The sequence below is a fragment of the Chiloscyllium plagiosum genome, unplaced genomic scaffold (assembly GCF_037043375.1).
Source record: "Chiloscyllium plagiosum isolate Xiang-an unplaced genomic scaffold, Cpla_swu_hap1 HiC_scaffold_7, whole genome shotgun sequence".
Lineage (NCBI taxonomy): Eukaryota > Metazoa > Chordata > Chondrichthyes > Orectolobiformes > Hemiscylliidae > Chiloscyllium > Chiloscyllium plagiosum.
The window spans coordinates 48,388,083-48,413,024 of record NW_028270145.1 but is presented as its reverse complement, the minus strand read 5'-3'; the positions used below and the strand labels follow the sequence as shown (position 1 = coordinate 48,413,024).

General features: G+C 40.1%; 1 protein-coding gene across 9 annotated transcripts in view; it reads left to right on the top strand.

Moving 5' to 3' along the window:
- Positions 1-24,942, top strand: part of osbpl6 (oxysterol binding protein-like 6) — a 171,089-nt gene that overhangs the window by 62,167 nt on the left and 83,980 nt on the right. For 8 of the 9 annotated variants that reach the window (XM_043693527.2, XM_043693522.2, XM_043693523.2 and 5 more), the window contains one exon: positions 4,779-5,053. In XM_043693527.2, the coding sequence (XP_043549462.2) occupies positions 4,952-5,053 (102 nt within the window). In that variant the 5' untranslated portion in view covers positions 4,779-4,951. Of the gene's footprint in view, positions 1-1,381; positions 1,584-4,778; positions 5,054-24,942 lie in introns of all 9 variants that reach the window. The other variant, XM_087988988.1, reaches the window with a different exon arrangement.

Below are 24,942 nucleotides of genomic sequence, written 5' to 3'. Positions count from 1 at the left end.
GAAAGGAATTGGACATAAAAGTAATGATGTTATGCTTCAGTTATACAGAGCATTGGTAAGACCACATCTCAAATACTGTGTGCAGTTTTGGTTTCCTTGTTTTAAATACAATGGGGACAGTTCAAAGGAGCTTTACCAGGCTGATACCTGGAGTGAAAAAGCTGTTAGGATAGATTGGACAATATAAGCTTGTTTCCATTGGTGCTTGGAAGAGTAAGCAGTGACTTGATTAAAGTGAATGGGATCCTAAATTGACTTAACAAGGATATTTCCTCTTGTGGGTTAGCCAGCACCATTTTAAAATTAAGAATTTCCCTTAAAGGATAGAGATGGAGAGGTTCTTTTTTCCTGAGGCTTGTATAGCTTTGGAACTCTGTCTCAGAGGTGGTAGAGCCTGGGTCATTAAGTATTTTTAAGACTGAGGGTGATTGGTTCTTATTCGGCTAGGGAATCTAAAGTCATTGTAGGTTAATGGAAATGTGGAGTCCTCAATCAGCCATGTTCTTATTGTGTGGCAGTGGGAATGAATTGTCTGTTTCTGCTTCTATTTCATATGTTTGGTTTGTACTTCTGTATGAACACTCCTGCTTCTATCTTCTATGTTTCTATACCTATTAATCTTATCTAAATAAACGTATAGACTTTGAAAGAAAAAGTTAAAAGAATAACTTACTACTTTCAAAATGTCAGCAGACAGAACTGTTATTGATGATATCAATACCCGAAGCTTTGCCTCCCTTCACACACTTTAATTGTGCCCAAATATGAGGCCCCATCCATGAATTGTATCAATTGAAACAGATGGTTAGACATTGCTTCTTCCATTGGGGTTGACCTTCGGAATAGTTGGCTGAATTCCAAGACTCACTAATGGAGCAACTCAGCAGGCACAGGTGGATGTGAAGATTTTGCTTGGTTTTGCATCAAAGACTTGTGTGCCTGAACTACTGGTGCTCCAGCCAAGCAGTTCCTTTACAGGTATCACACTGGCATCAACCAGATAATGTGGAAAATTGTCCAGGTATCTGCTGTCCCCTAAAAGGAGGGCAAATCCAATCTGCCCAGTTATAACCCCAACTGTTTACTTTTAATCATTCGCAAATGGATGGAAAGTGTCATTGTACAATCAAAATTATATTATTTAACCTTGATTCGTAGTCATCCACTAATATCATTCTAAAACTTCATTATGGGCTTGATCAAAACACGCTCCAAAAACGCTGACTTCCAGATTTGAAATGAGTTCTTGCCATCAAAGTAGCCTTTTACCAGGTAGGCATGAAGCAGCCCTTGCAAAAGAACAGTGGTAATCATCTTGGAAATCTCTTCACAGACAAACACAAGGAGCTAACACAAGGAAAGATGGTTTTGGTTTTTGCAGGGCAGTCATCTCCGCCACAGGACTTTACAGGTGGTCCTCCTGGATAGACAATCATAAATGTCAACATTTCTTCTTCTGCTTCATTAATGACTGCTTTAGTATGGACGAAGTTCACTGATTGCAGCAAGTCCATCACCATTCATATCTCTTCAGATAGAGAAACAAGCCATGGCCACAAGTATCAGCATCCAGCTAATCAATGGCAAGTAACATTCCTCCCACATTTATGTGGCGTGAGTTGACCTATTTGTATTATTGCTCAACTATTAATCCAGAGATCCAGGTAATATTCTAGGGCCACAGACTGGATGGACTGATTGACCTACTTCCACACTGGAGGGATTCTTTGGATCCAAGTTTGAATCCCACCATGGCAGATGGTAAAGCTTGAATTCCAAAAACAAATTTGGAATAAAGAGTCTTAATGATATTCATGAATGTCAATTGTTGGAAAAAATCCATCTGTTTCACTAACTTCCTTTAGCGAATGAAATTGCTGTCCTTATCTCACATGGCCTCCGTGTGATTCCAACTCCACAGCAATATGGTTGACAACAATTAGGGATGGGCAATAAATGCTGGCTTAGCCAACAATGTCTACATCCCATGAATGAATTTTAAAAGCCATGCATTGATCACCTCTAACAAGAGAGAATCTAACTATTTCCTCTTGATGTAACATGGCATTATCATAATTGAATCTCCCAACATTAATATCCTGCAGGTCACCATTGATTATATTAAAACTGTGACTGCAAGTTCCATTCAGAGGCTGGAACTTTCGAATTGTACCACCCAGTAGGACAAGGGCATCAAACATTTGCAACACTGCCACTTGCCAGTTCCCCTCTAAGTCACACACCATCCTGATTTGGAGTTGTATTGCTCTTCCTTTACTGAATAATAATCCTGGAACTCCTTCGTTAATAGCACTGGCTGTACCAACATTGACTGCAGTTGTTCAAGGTGGTGGCTCATCACCTTTCTTGAGGGCGGTTCAGGGTGGTCAATTAAAGCCATCTTGCCAGTGATGCTTCTGTGCGGAAGACACAATTGGAAGTGCCTGGCAAGTTTTCAGATTATATCAAGAAGAAACATATATGGGTAAGAAATAAGTAGGGATAAGGATAAAGGTAAAAGCAAATTACTGCGGATGCTGGAATCTGAAACCAAAAGAGAAAATGCTGGAAAATCTCAGGTCTGGCAGCATCTGTAAGGAGAGAAAAGAACTGACGTTTCAAGTCTAACTGACCCTTGATTTTTTTTTGAAAGAGTTGCAGAACAGTGAAAAAATATTTTAAAAAATAAATTAAATAAATGAAATAAAATTACGGAGCAGAATGGAAACAGAGGGTCAGTTAGACTCAAAACGTCAGCTCTTTTCTCTCCTTACAGTTGCTGCCAGACCTGCTGAGATTTTCCAGCATTTTCTCGTTGGGTTAAGGATAAAGGTAGTTGGGCAGGAACAAAAAGAGAAGGTGAATCTCTGTCCATGAATGGATAGAGATAAATTAGAATCAGGCAAGGGCTGTTCCACACATTGGCAGAGAATGGTGTGAAGAATGGATGGAGGTCAAGAAGACTGTGAAAGCCTGGTTTTCCTTTTGTCATTGTCACAGAGATTTTTATAAATTTCCGAAGAGTTGTTTTAATTCTTTTGTAGGAGTGGAAATTTGATGATAGAGACAGAAAGATGGAGTCCTTGGAAAGAGATGGGCCAGATTTGAAAGACGACAGTACGCTTAACTAATTTGGACAAGAAATTGGATATTGGAGATGGGATGGTAGTTTCCAAGACACTACATCTGAAGGAGATGTAGTTAACAGACGTGAAGGAGAGAGAGAGAATACTCCTGAAGAGACAGAGTCATGTTAAACGACAGCTGAATTTAAAGCTTGGAAGAGATTCTTGATGGCTGTGGTTCCATGAGAATAGTGATTGAGAGAACCTGGAATTTGGTCTCAAGATAAAGTTGGAGAGGGTATGAGAGATTACAGAGAAACTGGCGAAAGGTACAATGTAGAAGCTGGACCACAGTAGAACTTTGGAAGTAGTTTGGCACTATGGGCAGTGGAAGGGAGGAAACGTAAGGGACAGGAGCGGGCATCCACCATGTGTGGTGGGGCAAATTCTAGCCTGTCCCACTATTCAACATGATCTGATCTGCCCTAGGCCACCATTGCTGTGTTTTGAGTGGCAGAGGCACTGAATGACTGGTCTCAATTTAGTCCAGAGTAGTTTCTGAATTTACTCTTAGTGAAGTGAAGATTAGAGTGGTGCTGGAAAAGCGCAGCAGGAAAATTGATGTTTCTAGCAAAAGCCCTTCATCAGCTATTCCTGATGCTCGGATGCTGCCTGACCTGCTTTTTCCAGCACCACTCTAATCTTGACTCTAATTTCCAGCATCTGCAGTATCCACTTCTGCCTTACTCTTGTTGGAGCTGAGGGAGAAGGAAAGTCAGATGGAATTTTAAGAAGACAACTTGCTGCAAACCAAAGAAGCCTAGAAGTTACGTTTGCTTTCCAGGAAGATCCTGAAATAGTGAACAGCTTTCACAGATAAGAAATGACCCACTTGTTCTGTGTGTTCTCATGCCAGATCTATGACTGAAAATCTTAAACTAGTTGTTTGCCTTATCTGTTCAAATGCATAGCTTGGACTTATGGAGCAAAGATGAGGTCTGCACTGGGTAAGTGTAATAATAATTTCTCAGCTGCTTCGGAAAGCTGATAACCGAAAATAGTGGTCAAATGATCTTTCGATATTACAATTTATTTTCTAATAGTCAACATCTACTTTTTACGTAATTGTACATCATAGCAGAGGGCCTTTGGCTGTTGAGTCTGTACCACCAAAAAATACACTAAAACCTACACCAGCTCACATTCCCACACTCGGCCCACAGCCGCGAACGTTACAACACCTCAGGTGTTCATCCAAGTACCTTTTTTAAAAGGTTGTGAGGTTACCCACCTCAAATACCCTCCCAGGGAGCGCATTCCAGAACCCCACAATCCCAAACATACCTTCAAAGAGTGCACCAATGGTGAGGCAGCTATTGTCATTGGTAAAAATGGACAAATAGTTACCCACTTTAGGCTGGCTGATGACTACATTTTAAAGGTGAGTAATCTGTAGGCTGTGATGTCTTCGTTCACAATTAGAGGAAAGAATATTTTTCATGTATTATGGTTCAAGTTACAGTGATCGGTAATACAATCTGGCAGTGCAATCATGGCTAGTGGCAAATAAAGTTGTTCATTTTGAATTGGATTTGATTACCTTTTATTGGTTGGCTGTACTGCTAAATGCAGGCTGAAAACAATTGTGTCTATTAGTTTAATGCAATGCATTCTCTCTCTCTCTCTCTCTCTCTCTCTCTCTTCACTAAATAGGTTGTACTGGTAAACAGAAAGTTACTTGAGCTCCAGGATTCCAAAGTGGTTGTGGCTGCAGTGCTAATTGGAATAATGCTCGTTAACATAAATAAGTCAAGTGGTAACTTCATAGCTTAATTGAAGGCCACAGTGCAACTGTTACTGCATACATCAAACCGCCATCAGTAACCATGAGCTCAGAGGAGAAGAACATGTCGCCTGCTCACCAAATATCAACTCCATCTCATAGGAGTATATCATCATCTTCATCCTCTCAAAGAGAGAGTAGACCGGTAAGGAAATATTTTTTTTAAAATCTTGCTGTCTATATTCTGATCCTTCAGGTATTAAAATACATTTTGAGTATGCCTTAATTTTCAGCTATTAATGAAATTGGTGCTTATTTTAAGTAAATGCTTATATGCTGTAAAGTGCAGTGAGCATTAATTTTGATGAAGTAGATTCATGTAAATTGGACTTTTATTTGTGAATAGATTTGAGGAATCCTATCATGAGGAATGATAGGAACATTGTATATGCTAATTATTAATAAGATTAAATAGTTATTTAAAATATATTTTTCAGAATCTTGTACCTCCTGTTTGAAGTCATGTTCAAATATTTAAATATTTGTCTTTGAAATTCTTAGGTGCAGTATCCTGAAACATTATTTCACAACTAATTGTTTTTAACAATAAAAGTTGTAGCTTTAATATAAGGTTCTGTGTTAAAAAATAATGAGAATTACGTTTCAGGGTTTCATTCCAAGATGGTCTAATGGGCTTGTCATGCACTTTTCAGTGGGTTGAGAGCTGGTCAGTTGATAATGCCATTAGGGGTGGATATCTGCAAGATTAGAGGCAAAAGTGGAAGTTAAATATATTCCTTTTGGTGCAAAGCTGCTTGAAAGTGGGGATTGGCGTGGGGGAAACATGGGAGAATTTGCTGGATGGTTGAGCTTTAATTTATTGCTATCCTATCTATTTGATTTACGATGCCAATGAATGCTGCAAAAAGCATTCAAAATCGCCTTGGTAAATTAGCTGAGTTTAAATTCCTAGAAGTCGTATTGGAGCTCGTCAGTGCCCTTGTCAGGCTGCAGTTTGGTTACTATCTTCATTTAGGGTATCATGGAGGTCACTCGGAACCCCAGAGGCTGAACATTGGACAAAACATGCTATGACAGTGTGACAGAGGATAAGTTGATTAGGTCTGACTCTTCAGCTTCAAAATGATGCCTTGTACTGTATCGTATTTCTGAGATGCCAGGGCACAAGTGCACTAATTCTGGAATGTGAAGAGCTAATTAATTTGACGTAGATTTTCACAATAGTACATTCCAAAAAAACAGCCATTTGATTGCTGTGATTGCACCACCTCTTTCAAAGAACTGACCAGTTTGATCCCATATTCCAGTTTTTCTCCTCCCAAATTAGCTTCTTCAAAATACATGCATAAATGCTTTTTGAAAGTTTCTATTGAAGCAAACTTTCTCAGTGGTATGTGTCAGATGTTATAAATCCAGTATGAAAACTTTATCTTCTTTCCCCTTCTATCTAGTTCATTTACTATTTATTATAAATCTATAAACTCCTCTTACTGAACCACTTGTCAGAGGGAATGGTTCTTGCCACTTATTCTATAAAGACACTGCTGCATTTGGATTATCTCCATTGGATCTTCCCCAATCCTTTCCTGCTTAAGGAAAAACCAAATTTCATCTTCTTCAATCACCCCACACTTGTAAGGTCACTCATCTTTGGTAGCATGCTGATAAAAGTCTCATGTACATTACTCATGACCTCACCATCCTTCCTAAAGTGCCAAGAATTGTGGAGACAAAGCTCTGGTTGAGACCCAACAGTGACCTCTATGGCTTTAGTGTAACTTCCTTGTTTTTGTACTCTGTGTTCCGGAGCATTGAGGTCCTACCTTCTCTTAAGACGTGGTGATCCGCCGGGGAAACTGCTTACCATCATGTGCATACTGATTAACAACCTCTCTATTTCAATCTTCAATGTATTTAATAGCAAAGCCTGTAAAGTCCACAGATCCGCTATTCTCTGAGAGAAGAAATTGCAGCTCATTTCTAGCCTTAAATGGGTGATTCCTTACTCTGAGGTTATTTCTGTTGGATCTCAACCCACCCACAAAAAGACCCAATCTCTCAACATCTACTTTGTCAAGCTTCCTAAGGATCATTTATGATCCAATAAAGTTATCTCTCATCCTTCTTAACTACATGAGTACAGACCTAACCTAATCAAACTCTCCTCATTGATCCTGGGCATGGGGGGATTTAATGTGAACTTTCTCTGGTCTGCCTGCAATGCCAGTTTATCTTCCCTTACATAAGGGAACCAAACTGTTTACACTATTCCAGGTGTGGTCTAACTAGTGCCTTCTACAGTCCGAGTAAGGCTTCTTTATTTTTAATCTTCTTTCCTTTTGAAACATTCCAATTGTCCTCACTTACTACCCACTGAATTTGGATGTTGGCTTTTTGTGATTCATGGACAAGTTCTTGGAAATCCCTCTGTGCTGCAGCTTGCTGCAGTTTTTCTTAAGTTAAACAAAAAATATCGCTCCTCTAATCTTCAAAGTGCACAATCTCATGTTTTCCTACACTGTATTCTATCTGCTTAGTTTTTAGATTTAGATTAGATTACATTACAGTGTGGAAACAGGCCCTTCGGCCCAACAAGTCCACACCGACCCGCCGAAGCGAAACCCACCCATACCCCTACATTTACCCCTTACCTAACACTACGGGCAATTTAGTATGGTCAATTCACCTGGCACTGCACATCTTTGGACTGTGGGAGGAACCGGAGCACCCGGAGGAAACCCACGCAGACACGGGGAGAACGTGCAAACTCCATACAGTCAGTCGCCTGAGGCGGGAATTGAACCCGGGTCTCTAGTGCTGTGAGGCAGCAGTGCTAACCACTGTGCCACCGTGCCGCCCACAAACTCATTGTCTACACACACTCATTGGTGTCATCTTCACCACTTGCCTTTCCACCCAATGTTGTGTCATCCACAAACTTACTATAGTATGTTAATTTTCCTCATCAAAGTCTTTGTTATACATTGCAAATACTTGTCGCCCCAGCACTGATCCTTGGGGCACTCTATCACTACATATTGCTGTCATCTTGAAGAAAATACCCTCTTTATATCATCTCTCAGTTTTCTGTTAGCCATTTCTCTATCCGTGCTAATATACTGCCTCAGCACTTAAGTGGGCTAACGTGTGATACCTTATCAGATGCCTTTTGGAAGTCCAAATATATTACATCTACTGGTTCTCCTTTTATCTATCCTGTTGTTACCTTTTCAAAGAATTCTAATAAATTTGTCAGGCATGATTTTTCCTTTGTGAAGCTGATTCTAAATGCTCTGCAATTTTATATTAGATTCTAACATTTTCCCAATGATAGATATTATCCTCCAAGGCCTGTAGTTACTGTTTTATGTCTCTTTCCTTTTTTTGAACAAGGGTGTTAGATTTGCAGTTTTCCATTGCTCTGGAACTTTTCCATATTCTTGAAGATCACTACAGTACATCCAATACCTCTGTAGCTACATCCTTTAATATTTTAATGCAACCCATCAGGGTCAAAGAACTTATCAGCCTTTGGCCCGATTAGTTTCCCTAATACAATATCCATCCCTGGGGGAAAAGTATCTATTTCGCTCCCTACCCCTTCCCCAAAAACTCCTTCTAGCACCTTGATTATTTTGTATGTTTGGAATAACATTAGTATCTTCTACTGTGAAGACTCTTGCAAAGTATTTATTCAACTCCTCTGCCATTTCATGGTTCCCTACTGATATTTCTCCAGCCTTATTCTTGAAGGGACCATAGTTCACTTTGGCCTCTATCGTTTGATTAAGGAGGCTCTTATAGTCTGTCTTGATATTACTTGCTGATTTACTCTCAAAATTTATTTTCTCTTATTGGCTCTTAAAACTTTTCCAATCCTCTGGCTTACCATGAATTTTTCCCACTTTTTTTTCTTTTAATTTGAAACTATCCCCAACCATAGTTAACTGTGATAGGTTTTTCCTTTTTCTAGAATTCTCCTTCCTCATCTTTATTGTGAGTCATGAGCTATTTTCTTAAACATCTGCCATTGTTCACCAACCTTCTTTTCAACTAAACCCTTTTTCCCTATCCTCTCCAGCTAACTCTGTCATCATTCCTTTGTAATAATCTTTTATTCAAGTTGAATGCAGTTGTTTCCAACCAAAACGTCTCATGTGTTGATCTGAATGCTAAATTCTACCATGCCATGGTTATTGTTCCCTCTGGGATATTTGATTTAAAGCTGTTTCTTTACATATCACCAGATCCAAAATGGCCTGATTCCTGGTTGGATCTACAACACATTGTTCTAGGAAGCTATGCCAAATGCACTCAATGAATTTGCTCTTGTGGCTACCTCTGCCAAATTGATTTTACCAATCTCTTTAAAGATTACAATCACACATGCCTCATTACCTCCTGATTTATTTTCCGTCTGAAACTATAGCTACTGTTAGGTAACCAATAGACGACACCCACCTGTGTCTTCATCTTCCAATCCAAGTTCACTTGATATCATACCTATTCCATCTCATGTTTACAAAATGACGCAGGATTCATGTTCTCGAGCAGTGTGAAAATACTCAAAGAAAATGATTGACAGAAGTTGCCGATATCATAATATGTTAAAAGTAAAAATTAAAAGTTAAAAATAATAAACTGGCAAATTTTAAGTTAAAAGGTGTTTGGTGATGCACATCGAAAACTCAATTTGCACATGGGTCAGTTTAGATCATCCAATGTGTATTGCAGCACAGCGGAGTGGATAACAGCAAATTAATAAGTGAATAGAGCACTGACCACCACTAAATTAAATATATTCTAAAGCAACAGACACCAACAAATTAATGAAGGGATATGATTGAGGAAATAAAATGCTTCCAAGTCAGTAAAGTAATGGGCACACAATTAATAAGTATCATGCAACAGTGAATTTATAGCAGTTAGTAGGTTAATGTAGAGGTGGGAATCAGTGAATTAACAAGTTCATAAAGTAGCAGGTACAACAACAAAATTTACAAATTGTTGTGATTCGGAGATGCCGGTGTTGGACTGGGGTGTACAAAGTTAAAAATTACACAACAGGTTATAGTCCAACAGGTTTAATTGGAAGCACTAGCTTTCAGAGCGCCGCTCCTTCATCAGCTGGTTGTGGAGGACACAATTGTAAGACACAGAATTTATAGCAAAAGTTTACAGTGTGATGTAACTGAAATTATACATTGAAAAATACCTTGATTGTTTGTTTGTTTGTTTGTTCAGTCTCATCTGTTCGAATGACCATGATAGTTTCACTGCTTTCATATGTAAATCACAAAACCTTTTTTGAAAGTTACATTCTCAGGTTAACTGTAACAATTGGTGTCAGCCAGATAAGATGTTAAAGGTGTTAGCTCCCGTGTTCCCTGTGAGTGTCTGTTAGAGAGAGAGTGTATATGTGTGTTTCCTGATGAAGGGCTTTTGCTCGAAATTTGATTTTTCTGCTCCTGGGATGCTACCTGATCCCAGCTCGAAAATCAAATTTCGAGCAAAAGCCCTTCATCAGGAAACACACATATACACTCTCTCTAACAGACACTCACAGGGAACACGGGAGCTAACACCTTTAACATCTTATCTGGCTGACACCAATTGTTACAGTTAACCTGAGAATGTAACTTTCAAAAAAGGTTTTGTGATTTACATATGAAAGCAGTGAAACTATCATGGTCATTCGAACAGATGAGACTGAACAAACAAACAAACAATCAAGGTATTTTTCAATGTATAATTTCGATTACATCACACTATAAACTTTTGCTATAAATTCTGTGCATTACAATTGTGTCCTCCACAACCACCTGATGAAGGAGCGGCGCTCTGAAAGCTAGTGCTTCCAATTAAACCTGTTGGACTATAACCTGGTGTTGTGTGATTTTTAACTTACAAGTTGTTGGATTGTCAGCAACTGAAAATGAAGTATTAATAGGAAAGAAAGCAGATAAACCATAAGCATTTTTTAAAAATCAGATGAATAAGTTGCAAATGTGAATTATTTTCATAGAACAGTGGACATCAATCAACTAACAAATTGATACTTGATTGTAGGCCATCAGGTAAATAAAGGAGTTGACTTGTCGTGCACCAGTGAATCAACTGTTAATGGAACGAATGGAGAAACACCTTTTTATTTACGATGCTATCTGCGTTGTCAACTACTTGTAGCTTTGTGTGATATTGGCTTAGAACTACAGGCTGGAAGTGAGCACAGAAAAGGCAGACGAACATGGACATGGGAAGGCTTAAATGATACAAATAGCACTGAGGCAGGAAGTGAGGAGAAGGGAAGCTTAAGGAGCAGTGGACGCAAAGTTTCACATGAGGCAGATGAGGAAAGGGAGAGGATTTCAGAGTCGGGCAGGCAATGAGTGCAAAATATTTTCTTTCTTAAGTTGCAGCCAAATAAAAATGGCAAGTATGCTTTATGAAAGGATGGGAGTAGAAATGATTTATTTCTTTTTGTTTATCTTCACTTTGCAATTGCAGGTCTAACTAGTTAGATCAAATAAGCACTATCTCTTTAAATGGCTCAGTGTCAAAATTAGCCAGGTAACTGGAAGTAAAGTATCTTGGGATGTTTTTCTTCATGAAATGTGTTACATTATTCTCCTTAAAAATGACGTGTAACCTCTTAAGCTGTTCAAGTAGTTTAAAAACCACAAAGGGTAAATGGACGAAACTTGTTAACGTGACAATGAAATATGCAGTATTTCCCTGTCATTAATGGCTCAATGGCTTTGTCAGAAAGTGAGCTTTCCAAACTAGTATCTTTTACTAACATATATAGTACAGACTGTACAGAACATAAAAAATTCTCATAGCTGTCCCTATTGTTATTCTGTAGTGTTTCAACTCTTAAAATGTGATGATAGCTTTCTTTAACCATTCGCAAACCCCTGATATAAACCCAACCGTATCCATTTGTAACAAGTAACATTCACTGCACTCAAGTGCCAGGTAAAGACCATTTTACCATCACCACTTGATGGTCAACAAAATTACCTTCGCTGAATCTCCCAATATCAGCTTCCTGGGAGTAATCATTGATCAGGAACGGAACTGAACCAACCATATATATGTTGTGCCAACAAGAGCAAGTCAGACACTAGGAATCTTGCAGCAAATAACTCACCAGCTAACTCTCCAAAGCTTATCGACCATCTACAAAGCACAAGTCAGGAGTGAGATGGAATACTCCCGACTTGCCTGGATAGATGCAGCTCCAACAACACTCAAGAGGCTTGACACCATCCAGGACAAAGTAGCCCACTTGATTGGCATCTTATCCGCCACCTTCCATTTTCCCTCTCTTCACCATTAATACATAGTAGCTGCAGTGTGCACCAGTGACACGATATGTTGCAGTAATTCACCAAGGCTTCTCCAACATCACCTTCCAAACCTGTGATCTCCATCAGCTGGGAGGGTAAAGGTGGCAGATACATGGGCTCACCACTTCCTGTGAGTTGCTCTCCAAGCCTCTCACCAGCCTTACTTGTAAATATATCACCATTCCTTCAGTGTTGCTGGGTCAAAATCATAATCTCCCTGATGCCACTGTGGTGCATCTGCATCAATGAATGCCAGCAGTTTAAGAAGACAGCTCAATATCACCACTTCAAGGGCCCCACATCAAATAAAATAAATAAACTTTTCTAAAGCACTTGTTAGGTTTCAGCTGGTCACTTCAATGCATTGCCCTTTAGGAAGGTTATTAAGTTTTAGAGATGGTGCAGATGAGCTTTTCTAGAGCAGAGATGAAAGCTTTCAGTCATTTGGAGAAACTAAAGAAATTTGGATTACTCCCCTTAAATCAGAGAAGATTAAAGGAAGAATTGTTAGAAAAATTCAAAACCATATGACGAAACTATAGTCTATAGCTTAAGGGTCAATAGGAGTCAAATGTTATTTACGAAAAGAGCCAAAGGTGAAGTGAGGCATTGATATGCAATAATGGAATGTGTGGCTTGAAAGTAAAGTAGAAGCAAATTCAGTAATGAGCTTTGAAAAGGAACTTGGCTAAATACATAAAAGGAATCAGTGATAGCAATTTTACAATATCAAGAGGCAATGGTTAAATACTGTCTGGTAGGAGATGGTCATTGCTTGGCACTTATGGCATAAATGGCAGATGTCACTTGTCGGCCCAAACCCAGATGTTGTCCAGGTCTTGACATTTGGTCATATAAACTCCAACATCTGAGAAGGTACAAATGGTACTGAACTTTTTGAAATGATTAGTCCTGAACATTGTACAATCATTGAACAGTCCCACTTCTGACTTTCCTGTGGCTCCATACATGTAGATGAGAGATCCTAAACAAATATTTCTTTGTTTTTACCATGGAAAAAGACTTGGGAGCTAGGAAACTCTGGAAAATAAGTAGTGATGTCTTAAACAGAGTCCACATTACAGAAGAGGTGTTTAAAATGCATAAAAATAGACAAATGTCCAGTAATGAAATGAGCTGCCAGAGGAAGTGATGGAGACAGTTTCAATTACAACATTAAAAAATTACAACATTTAAACAATTAAAAAATCTGGATTCGCACATGAATAGAAAGAGTTTAGAGGGATATTGGCCAAGTGTTGGTAACTGGGACTAGATCAGTTTTCAGGATATGTGGTCGGTGTGGACAGGTTGGACCAAAGGGTGCTGTCTAACTCTGACTGTAGAGGACATTGTGGGATGGTGGGGCAATTAGGGAAGAGCAATAAATATGGATATGGGCTAAACACCAGGCGAATGGGACAAGTTCAGTTTAGGAAACCTGGTCAAGTTGGGCCAAAAGGTCTGTTTCTTGCTGTATGCCTCTATGATTCTATGAATGCATTTCCTGGATTTAGGGCCAGAGCAGGGAACTGGTTTAATTGCATGGCTCTGGCACAGAGACACTTGCTGGAAGGGCCTCCCTCAATGTTCCAATCTCTAATTTTCTGTCCTGTAAATTTACTTTGCATCTTTGGGAAAGGAATCAACGCTGAGGATAGTCCCAAACAGGTGGATGAAGGTAAAACGGTTGATGTGATGTATGTGGATTTCAGTAAGGCATTGGATAAGGTTCCCCAGAGTAGGCTATTGCACAAAATATGGAGGCATGGGATTGAGAGTGATTTAATGGTTTGGATCGGAAATTGGCTAGCTGAAAGAAGACGGAGATGGTGGTTAATGGGAAACATTCATCCTAGAGTTCAGTTACTAGTGGAGTACTAGCAAGGATCTGTTTTGGGTCCACTGCTGTGTTGTCTTTTTTATAAATGACCTGGTTGAGGGCGGAGAAGGATGGATTAGTAAATTTGTGGATGACACCATGGTCGGTAGTGTTGTGGATAGTGACTTTTATTTCTGTAATAGATAAGCTGCAGAGCTGGGCTGAGAGGTGGCAATTGAAGTTTAATGCGGAAAAGTGTGAGGTGATTCACTTTGGAAGGAGTAACAGGAATGCAGAATACTAGGCTAATGGTAAGATTCTTGATAGTTTAGATGAGCAGAGAGATCTTGGTGTCCAGGTTCATAGATCCTTGAAAGTTGTCACTCACGTTGATAGGGCTGTTAAGAAGGTATACGGTGTGTTAACTTTTATTGTTAGAGGGATTGAGTTTCAGCACCATGAGATCATGCTGGAGCTGTACAAAACACTGGTGCGGCCACATTTAGAGTATTGCATACAGTTCTGGTCACCGCATTATAGGCAGGATGTGGAAGCCTTGGACAGGGTTCAGAGGAGACTTACTAGGATGCTGCCTAGTATTGAGGGAAGGTCTCATGAGGAAAAGCTGAGGGACTTGAGGCTGTTTTCGTTGGAGAGAAGATGGTTGAGAGGTGACTTAATTGAGACATGTAAGATAATCAGAGGGTTAGACATGTAGGACAGTGAGAGCCTTTTTCCTTGGATGGTGATGGCTAGCACAAGGGGACCTAGCTTTAAATTGAGGGGTGATAGGTATAGGACAGATGTCAGAAGTAGTTTCTTTAATCAGAGAGTAGTAGTGGCATGGAACATGCTGCCTGCAACAGTAGTAGACCCGCCAACTTTAAGGGCATTTAAATTGTCGTTGGATAGGCATATGGCTGAGAATGGAATAGTGTAGATTAGATGGGCTTCAAATTGGTTCCACAGGTCAGCACAACATCGAGGGCCAGAGGGCCGAACAGTCTGTACTGCTCTGTAATGTTCTAATGGGGCACTGTGGAAGAAAGGATGGTCATCTACAATGGCGATTAGTGAATAGGAGAAAGGAATATTACTCCGGAACAAAGAGTACAAGCAGAAATAATGGCTTTAGAAGCCAGCTAGATTCAAACCAGATCTGATAACCATTTTTAAAAATACTAAAATTGATACAGAAATCTCATTGGATTCTATTGAGATCTCTGTGATGGGAATGCATGTCTTTGGGTAAGAATGTAGGATGTCTGAATTAGCTACAATTTAAAGAGGTATAATTATCAAAAAAAGCTGGAAGAACATTAGAGAAATTGAGTCTCAATGTGATAAAAGCATGGATTAAAGGCTCAACAGCAGTGAGAATTCCAATACATCTGGAATCCCATGTGGCTTACAGGTTGGTTGAGCAACTACTCACCATCGCATCCCTTTTAGTTAGAGCCACCTTTGAAGTAAGGCAGAAGCAGGAACTCGTGACTTGTAAGGGCTGAATGAACAATGTAAATACCTTAACCATACAGACACAGATTAACAGTAAAGCAGTTTGTGTTTAATAGAGCTTTGATATTCATTTGGGAAAAAAAAAGAAATAGAACAACAGTAATTATTGTTTAACAGTACAGGATTAACAGCTGGCAACTCTGTGGTTATAATTGTACCCAGTATAAAATAATCGATCCAATTGGAAGACACTTTCAAAGAATCAGGCAGTCAAGCACCTGACTTCCATTCTGCAGCAGTTGGTCTGCTTTGTACTCTGGTTCTCCTGGTTGGCCATGAGGTGCAGTTCCTTGTCTGAGTCTATGATAATGTACCTGCCCATGGCACAGTTGCGTATGAAGCACGCCATAATTATTTTGTAGACAAGCTCTGAAACATATTGTAAGATTTCCCTTTCTCCTTACTAGTATAAGCATTGGCCTCAACACCACAAAACACTTTTTTTAACTACTGATTTCAAGTAGCCTTGTCTTGTTGGGAGCTAGGGTATCAATAACCATGTCAGTTATGCACACAATTTTCGCATCACTGCAAGGGGAGAATAGGGCAAACAAGTGCAGTAATTTGTCCCTGGAGAGACCCCCCACGCCTCCCCTTTCGGTCATTCGGCTCAGCTTGCCAGTAAGTAAGGACTTTAAATGGTCAATAAATATCCAATTAAAAGCCTCAACATTTCCATCTGATCATCTGCCTGTATCATGGGTGAGAAAGGTGACTATTTTCCGAATGGGAAAGCATGGCAACTTTCCTCTTGAGTCTGGGTGGGGGCCTCCAGTTGTCCCAATTCAAGGCTCAGATGGCGAGAAGGATGCTTGTCTTTGACAGTCACCCCCCCGCTTTCTCTTCCTCCCTATGAACCCCACTCGGCCAGAGGAACAACAAAAATTTGCCTTCTCACCACTGATGTCCACTGAGGAATAAATTTTGCCTGGCCTCTGATTGGCCGCAGCTCTGGTTACCTGAGTCACCAATATCGATGGCTGTAATAGGGCAAAAAACTCACTTGCCTGAGCCATCTCAACGAGCTGAATGGAGGGTGATTTTGTGAGTTGTCTTGCTGTTGTGAGGCCATGTTAGTCATCACCTAGCATGCTGGGCCCGACACTTAGAAAAGGCATGGAAAAATTCTGCTCATTCTAATCCTTACGTAGTACTTAATGAGTTGGAAACCTGTTAACTAACTGCTACATTTTTGGCTACATTAAAAAAATTCAGTCTTATGTGATGAGGATAGTAGCCTGTGCACATGGAAAATTAGTATTTCATGGATTTTGAATTACCTTTTACAAGTTGCATCAGCAAATTTTTGTTGTAATAGAAGTGAGTCAGACAGTCAGGGCAGGCAGGGACAAGGTAGGACTAATAAATTAAACTGCATTTATTTCAATGCAAGGGGCCTAACAGGGAAGGCAGATGAACTCAGGGCATGGTTAGGAACATGGGACTGGGATATCATAGCAATTACAGAAACATGGCTCAGGGATGGGCAGGATTGGCAGCTTAATGTTCCAGGATACAAATGCTATAGGAAGGATAGAAAGGGAGGCAAGAGAGGAGGGGGGTGGCATTTTTGATAAGGGGTAGCATTACAGCTGTGCTGAGGGAGGATATTCCTGTAAATACATCCAGGGAAGTTATTTGGGTGGAACGGAGAAATAAGAAAGGGATGATCACCTTATTGGGATTGTATTATAAACGCCCTAATAGTCAGAGGGAAATTGAGAAACAAACTTGTAAGGAGATCTCAGCTATCTGTAAGAATAATAGGGTAGTTATGGTTGGGGATTTTAACTTTCCAAACATCAACTGGGACTGCCATAGTGTTAAAGGTTTAGATGGAGAGGAATTTAAGTGTGTACAAGACAATTTTCTGATTCAGTATGTGGATGTACCTACTAGAGAAGGTGTAAAACTTGACCTACTCTTAGGAAATATGGCAGGGCAAGTGACTGAGGTGTCAGTGGGGGAGCACTTTGGGGCCAGCGACCGTAATTCTATTCATTTTAAAATAGTGATGGAAAAGGATAGACCAGATCTAAAGTTGAAGTTCTAAATCGGAGAAAGGCCAATTTTGACAGTATTAGGCAAGAACTTTCGAAAGCTGACTGGAGGCAAATGTTCGCAGGGAAAGGGACGGCTGGAAAATGGGAAGCCTTCAGAAATGAGATAAGAATCCAGAGAAAGTATATTCCTGTCAGGGTGAAAGGGAAGGCTGGTAGGTATAGGGAATGCTGGATGACTAAAGAAATTGAGGGTTTGGTTAAGAAAAAGAAGGAAGCATATATCAGGTATAGACAGGATAGATCGAGTGAATCCTTAGAGTATAAAGGAAGTAGGAATATACTTGAGGGAAATCAGGAGGGCAAAACAGGGACATGAGATAGCTTTGGCAAATAGAATTAAGGAGAATCCTAAGAATTTTTACAAATATATTAAGGACAAAAGGGTAACTAGGGAGAGAATAGGGCTCTTCAAAGATCAGCAAGGCGGCCTTTGTGTGGAGCCACAGAAAATGGGGGAGATACTAAATGAATATTTTGCATCAGTATTTACTGTGGAAAAGGATATGGAAGATATAGACTGTAGGGAAATAGATAATGACATCTTGCAAAATGTCTAGATTACAGAGGAGGAAGTGCTGGATGTCTTCAAACGGTTAAAGGTGGATAAATCCCCAGGACCTGATCAGGTGTACCCAAGAACCCCGTGGGAAGCTAGAGAAGTGATTGCTGGGCCTCTTGCTGAGATATTTGTATCATCGATAGTCACAGGTGAGATGCCAGAAGACTGGAGGTTGGCAAACGTGGTGCCACTGTTTAATAAGGGCGGTAAAGACAAGACAGTGAACTATAGACCCGTGAGCCTGACCTCAGTGTTGGCAAGTTGTTGGAGGGAATCCTGAGGGACAGGACATGTATTTGGAAAGGCAAGGACTGATTCGGGATAGTCAACATGGCATTGTGCGTGGGAAATCATGTCTCCCAAACTTGATTGAGTTTTTTGAAGAAATAACAAAGAGGATTGATGAGGGCAGAGCAGCAGATATGATCTGTATGGACATCAGTAAGGCATTCGACAAGGTTCCCCATGGGAGACTGATTAGCAAGGTTAGATCTCATGGAATACAGGAAGAACTAGCCATTTGGATACAGAACTGGCTCAAAGGTAGAAGACAGAGGGTGGTGGTGGAGGGTTGTTTTTCAGACTGGAGGCCTGTGACCAGTGGAGTGCCACAAGGATCGGTGCTGTGCCCTCTATTTTTTGTCATTTACATAAATGATTTGGATGCGAGCGTAAGAGGTACAGTTAATAAGTTTGCAGATGACACCAAAATTGGAGGTGCAGTGGACAGCGAAGAGGTTTACCTCAGATTACAACAGGATCTGGACCAGATCGGCCAATGGGCCGAGAAGTGACAGATGGAGTTTAATTCAGATAAATGCGAGGTGCTGCATTTTGGGAAAGCAAATCTAAGCAGGACTTATACACTTAATGGTAAGGTCCTAGGGAGTGTTGCTGAACAAAGAGACCTTGGAATGCAAGTTCTTAGCTCCTTGAAAGTGGAGTCGCAGGTAGATAGGATAGTGAAGAAGGCGTTTGGTATGCTTTCCTTTATTGGTCAGAGTATTGAGTACAGAAGTTGGGAGGTCATGTTGCGGCTGTACAGGACATTGGTTAGGCCACTGTTGGAATATTGGAGAAAGATATAAAAGAGACATAAGGGGCAACCTTTTCACGCAGAGGGTGGTACATGTATGGAATGAGCTGCCAGAGGATGTGGTGGAGGCTGGTACACTTGCAACATTTGAGGCATTTGGATGGGTATATGAATAGGAAGGGTTTGGAGGGATATAGGCTGGGTGCTGGCAGGTGGGACTAGATTGGGTTGGGATACCTGGTCGGTATGGACAGGTTGGACCGAAGGGTCTGTTTCCATGCTGTACATCTCTATGACGATAAAGAACTCTCCCTACATGCAGGTTAGAGTCTTCAATTTCTCTGTCTTGAAAATATGGATTGTAGGGTTATTTGTTAACGAACTGTTCTGAACTGAATTTAAAAATATTTCAACTACCCTGAAGGTCTAATTTGCTGTGGTTTCTTTATATTATTACGTGTTTCTTAAAAATATCAGAATTAAGAGCAGAATTTGGCACCTCTAGCCTTCTCTGCCATTTATTCAGATTATGGTTGATCTAATGATGGCCTTAACTCCATTTATTGTCATCTCCCCATAAGCTGCAGTTTCCTTGTGGATTCAAAATCTTTCCAACTCAGCTTTGAATATATATATTTGACCCAGCACTCACCTCTGTTTAGTGTAGAGAAGTCCAAACCTTAATGGATCTCTGAGAAAATGAATTCCTCCTCATGAGTTAATTCATGGCATGTGGGTGTTGTTGGCTGGCCAATCCTTTGTTGCCCTTGGGAAGGTGGTGGGTGAGCTGTTGAACTGCTTAAACTGCTGAAATCCATTTGGTATAGGTACGCCCACAATGCTGTTTAGGAGCGATTCCAGGATTTTGACCCAGCGTCACTGAAAGAGCTTGTATGAATTTTGGTTAAGGAAGATTTTGTTTTGGGTGAGAACAAAGTACAAGAACGTGAATAGCTTTTATGTTTTATGCTTTTTCATAATTTTTTATCGAAGCAGCACTGATTGTGTTCATTACTTTAGCGACATTAATTTGTTACGAAAAGCACAAAAGAGAAGTACAGCACAGGAACAGGCCCTTCGGCCCTCCAAACCTGTGCCAATCATTGTGCCCTAACTAAACTAAAACAACAGACCTTCTGCACTTATTTGGTCCGTATCCCTCTGTTCACCAATGTGCCTACTTCCACCACCTCTTCTGGCAGTGCATTCCAGGCTCCTACCACTCTGTGAAAAACATCCCTCTCGCATCCCCCTTAAATTCTTCCCCTCTCACCTTGAACCTGTGTCCCTTGTAATTGAAACTTCAACCTTGAGAAAAGCCACTGACTATCCACCCTATCTATGTAGATCTCTGTCATGTCTCCTCTCAGCTGTCGTCTTTTCAGTGAAAACAGTTACCCTTTCCTCATAGCTAAGCCCTCAAGACTGGGCAACATCCTTCACTGCACACACTCCAAAGCTTTCATGTCCTTCTGGTAGTGTGGCAACTAAAACTGCACGCAGTATTCCAAGTGCAGCCTAATAAGGGTTTTATATAGCTGCAATATGGTTTGCCAACTTTTGTATTCCATGCCTGGCCGATAAAGACAAACATGCCATTATGCCTTCTTAATCACCTTAGCTACTTGTGTTGCCACTTCTAGGGAACTGTGGACCTGCACATTCAGATCTCTCTGTATGTTGACGTTCCTAAGGGTACTGCCGTTTACAAAATAATTCGCACCTAAATTTGATCCTTCTAAAGGCATCACCTCACATTTGTCTAGATTAAACTCCATCTGCCATTTCTGTGCCAAAGTTGCCAATCCTGTTGTATTCTTTCACAATTGTTGGCACTATCAGCAACTCCTCCAATCCTCCTGTCATCTGCAAACTTACTAATCAGACTACCCACATTTTCCTCCAGATCATTTGTGTGCTACTAACAACAGAGTACCTAAATCTATTCCTATGGAACATCACTAGTTTCTGGTCTCCATTCTGAAAAACACCTTGCTACCTTTACCCTGTGTCTTCTATGACCAAGCCAGTTTTGTATCCATCTAGCCAGTCCACCCCAAATTCCATGTGATTTTAGTTTTTGTACCAATCTGCCTTATGGACTTTATCAAATGCCTTACTAAAGTCCATATAAACTATATACACAGCCTTCCCTCATCAATTATCTTTGTCACCTCTTCAAAAAATTCACCAACCACCTTCTCCCTCTCCTTCATCCACCTATCACTTTCCCAGCTACCTCCCCCCCAACCCCACTCCCCTCTCATTTATTTCTCAGCCCTGACCCACAAGCCTCATTCCTGATGAAGGGCTTATGCCCGAAACATCTATTCTCCAGCTCCTTGGATGCTGCCTGACCTTTTATGCTGTTCCAGCACCACACTGTCGACTCTGATCTCCAGCATCTGCAGTCCTCACTTTCTTCTTCAAAAACTTCAGTCAGGTTGGTGAGACATGACCTTGCCTGTATGAAACCATGCTGCCTGTCACTAACGAGTCCATTTTCTTCCAAATGTGTAAACACTGTTAGAAACATGGACTGATGATGTACCAGTCTCCCCATAAATACTTGATTTAGCTAATTTTTAAACAATTTTATTAATAAAATACCTGCATTCCCTGATCAATCACTCACCCAAACACACACCTTCCACTCAAAAGTATGAGATCAATCTAAGATAAATTACATCTTTGGATTGAACCATAGTCTGCAGCTCCCCAGCTCACTGTTTTTGGAAGAACCATATGCATCCAGCATCTCCTACATGGCATAAAATCAGTAATTCACCATGTGATGTGACCCCACATCCACTGGGCCACCATGCTTGTTCACTTCACTGTTGCAGGAATGTCTTCCTTTAGCAGTAATTTGCTGTCAACATTTAAAAGTGCTTTCGAAACCAAGGTCAGTGACATGAATTATTACTGTTACACAAGCAGCCAGTCAGCTATTTTGTAACTAACCTCGTCATTGTATCTAGGGAATGCAGTAGGAATCACTGATATGAAGGGCATTACTTTTACTATGGGTAATGGTGGCTGCTTTTGATATATAATTGATTACTGCTAACAAGTATTGCTGAATGCAATTTATTTCCTAAACTGTGTATGAAACGTCAAAATTATAAGACTCATCAGTGATGCCTATGCTGGTGCCAATGTTATATTTTGTATTCATTGATAGAAATCAATAGTGAATAGTCTATTTGGATGCTATTATGGTTTTGGCATAAATGGGTGAAAAAATGCCCCACACTCTATAACCAAAATATCACATAACTAGAATCACACGATACTTACAAACACGACCTGACTTTGCATTTATGACAAATAAAATCACTGCAGATATTAGAAATCTCAAATGACAACAGAATACGCTGCAAAGATCCAGCAGCAATGGAGAAAAAACTGAAGTAATGCTCAGATTGGTCTTGCATCAGTCCTGGAAACAAATTGAAGATTTAGCAGATTTTAAGTAACTGGAGAGTCAGAAAGTGAAATATGGGAGGAAAGAATAAGAGGGCAGGTCTGTGTTAGGGTGGTGGACAGTTGCATTAAAGCATGGAATCTGTGGTGTTAATGATGGTTGAACTGTCATCATTGCTCATGTCTCATTACTTTTCTGAAACTGACAGCAATTTCTAGTAGGAGAAAGTGAGGACTGCAGATGCTGGAGACCAGAGTTGAAAAATGTGGTGCTGGAAAAACACAGCAGGCCAGGCAGCATCCGAGGAGCAGGAGAATCGACGTTTCGGGCATAAGCCCTTCAGGAATGAACATTTTCTAGTATCTGAATAAGTGCAAATAAACAGGAAAATACAGAAGTTTTACTGACAGCGATTCTGTGCTTCTCCAGAAGGTGAATAGCTGAATATAACCAGACTGAAATCAACTAGACATCAGTGAACTTCCAACTTGGAGCTCTGGTCTTGCTGTAAATGCATTTATAAAACACACTTTCTAGAATGAACTATATACTAAATCCATAATTATTGACAGAACCAAATGCTGAAAAGGTAGTTTTCTGTTTGTCCATAATGACAAAATAAATATATAGATTTTTATTTTTTACAATTATTTCATATTTCACCACCTACTTTAATTCCATACATTAGTTCAAAACATTTTCTCTTTATAAGGTGAAGGATGAACAGTGATTTTCACTTCCTGCTTTGGTGTCTGAGAGAGTTTTCAATGTGCTTACCCTGCTTAATGAGGTCACTGTTGCTAAAAGCCCAGAGATTTCCTTGAATTTGGTGGCACATTTAAACTAGAGGAGGTGTAAGTTGCAACAGCACTAACAAGGTTGTAAAGTGCCTAATAAACTGAAGCGTTGCTGTTTTTTGAGTGTTTGCTGAACGTTACTGTAATGAAGACCTGGACAGATAAGAATGGGAGTAGGGCAGAGAATTAAAACAGCAAGGGGCTAGAGCTCAGAGTCATGTTATTAGACTCTATAGAAGTTTTCAGCAAAATGTCCACCTGATTTGGTTTCTTCAATGTATTGGAGAACACGTCACGAGTAGTGAACATATTACACAAAAGTTGCAAGTAAACTATGTTTCTCCTGCAGTTTATCGATTAGTACCAGTATGGATAGATGGGAGTATACCCTTGGATAGCTGCAAGGGGCCTCTCAAGATTTCAGAAGATATGTTTGTAGGTTTGTAATTCTTGTGACATTGCAACATGGAACGTATATGGCCTTGTTTATATTGTCAGTTCCATGTAAATATGACCATGTAGAAATGAACCCCACCAAGCCCTTTCCTCCAGCTTTCACTTTCTTCCCATGTCCACACATTCTGTTCCATAATTTATCCTGACCACCTCAACTTTCCATTTCATTCTCTCTCTCCTCATTAATAATTTATCAAAAACGACAATGTCCTCGTCCAGTCAACCTTAAACTTGACGCTGTTAGCAAAATTATTCCCCTGCCCATCACCTTTATATCTTGTGCTTACTCATGCCCTAATGAGTCTATTGGTTTAAATCATTTCTGCAGGTTTTGTAAAACTGATCAAATTAAGTAATCTTTTGCATCAATGTAAATTTCATGTATTAGCCCACGAAGCCCAGGTTAGCTCTTTGGGTAAGCAACTTGGCTAGTCCCACTCTGTTCTGCCCTCTTCTCATTGCCTGCAGTTTTCTTCTGTTTTTGTGCCGAAGGTCCAATTCCTTTTTGAAAGCTATGGTTGAAGCTGCCTAAGCCACTCTTTCAGACAGCGCATCCAAGATCTTAATGTTACGCTGTGTGTGAAAAGTGCTTTCCTCATGTTGCCTTTGGATTTTTGACATCATTTTAATTCTGTCTCCCATGATTCTCAATACTATCACCAATGGAAATAGTTTCTCTTAATGTATTTTGTCCAGACTCTTCATGATAATGAGCACTTCTATCAGATCTTCAGTCTACCTTTGCTTCTCTCATGAGGACCATTCTGGCTTCTCCAGTCTGTTGTCATGACAGAAGTCTCTCCTTCCTGGAAACATTCTTATAAATCTTGTTTCGCCTCTGCAAAGTTTGCACATCCTTCCCAAAGTGAGTGCCTGGAATTGGACACAATACTAGATAGTATCGTGCAATAATATTTAAAAGATTTCTCATAACTTCCTCACTTTCGTACTTCTGCATACTTAATTCTAAAGTTCAGGACCCCTTATGTTTTTAATCATTTTCACAACCTGCCCAGCCATCTTCAACTGCCTGTGTACATATG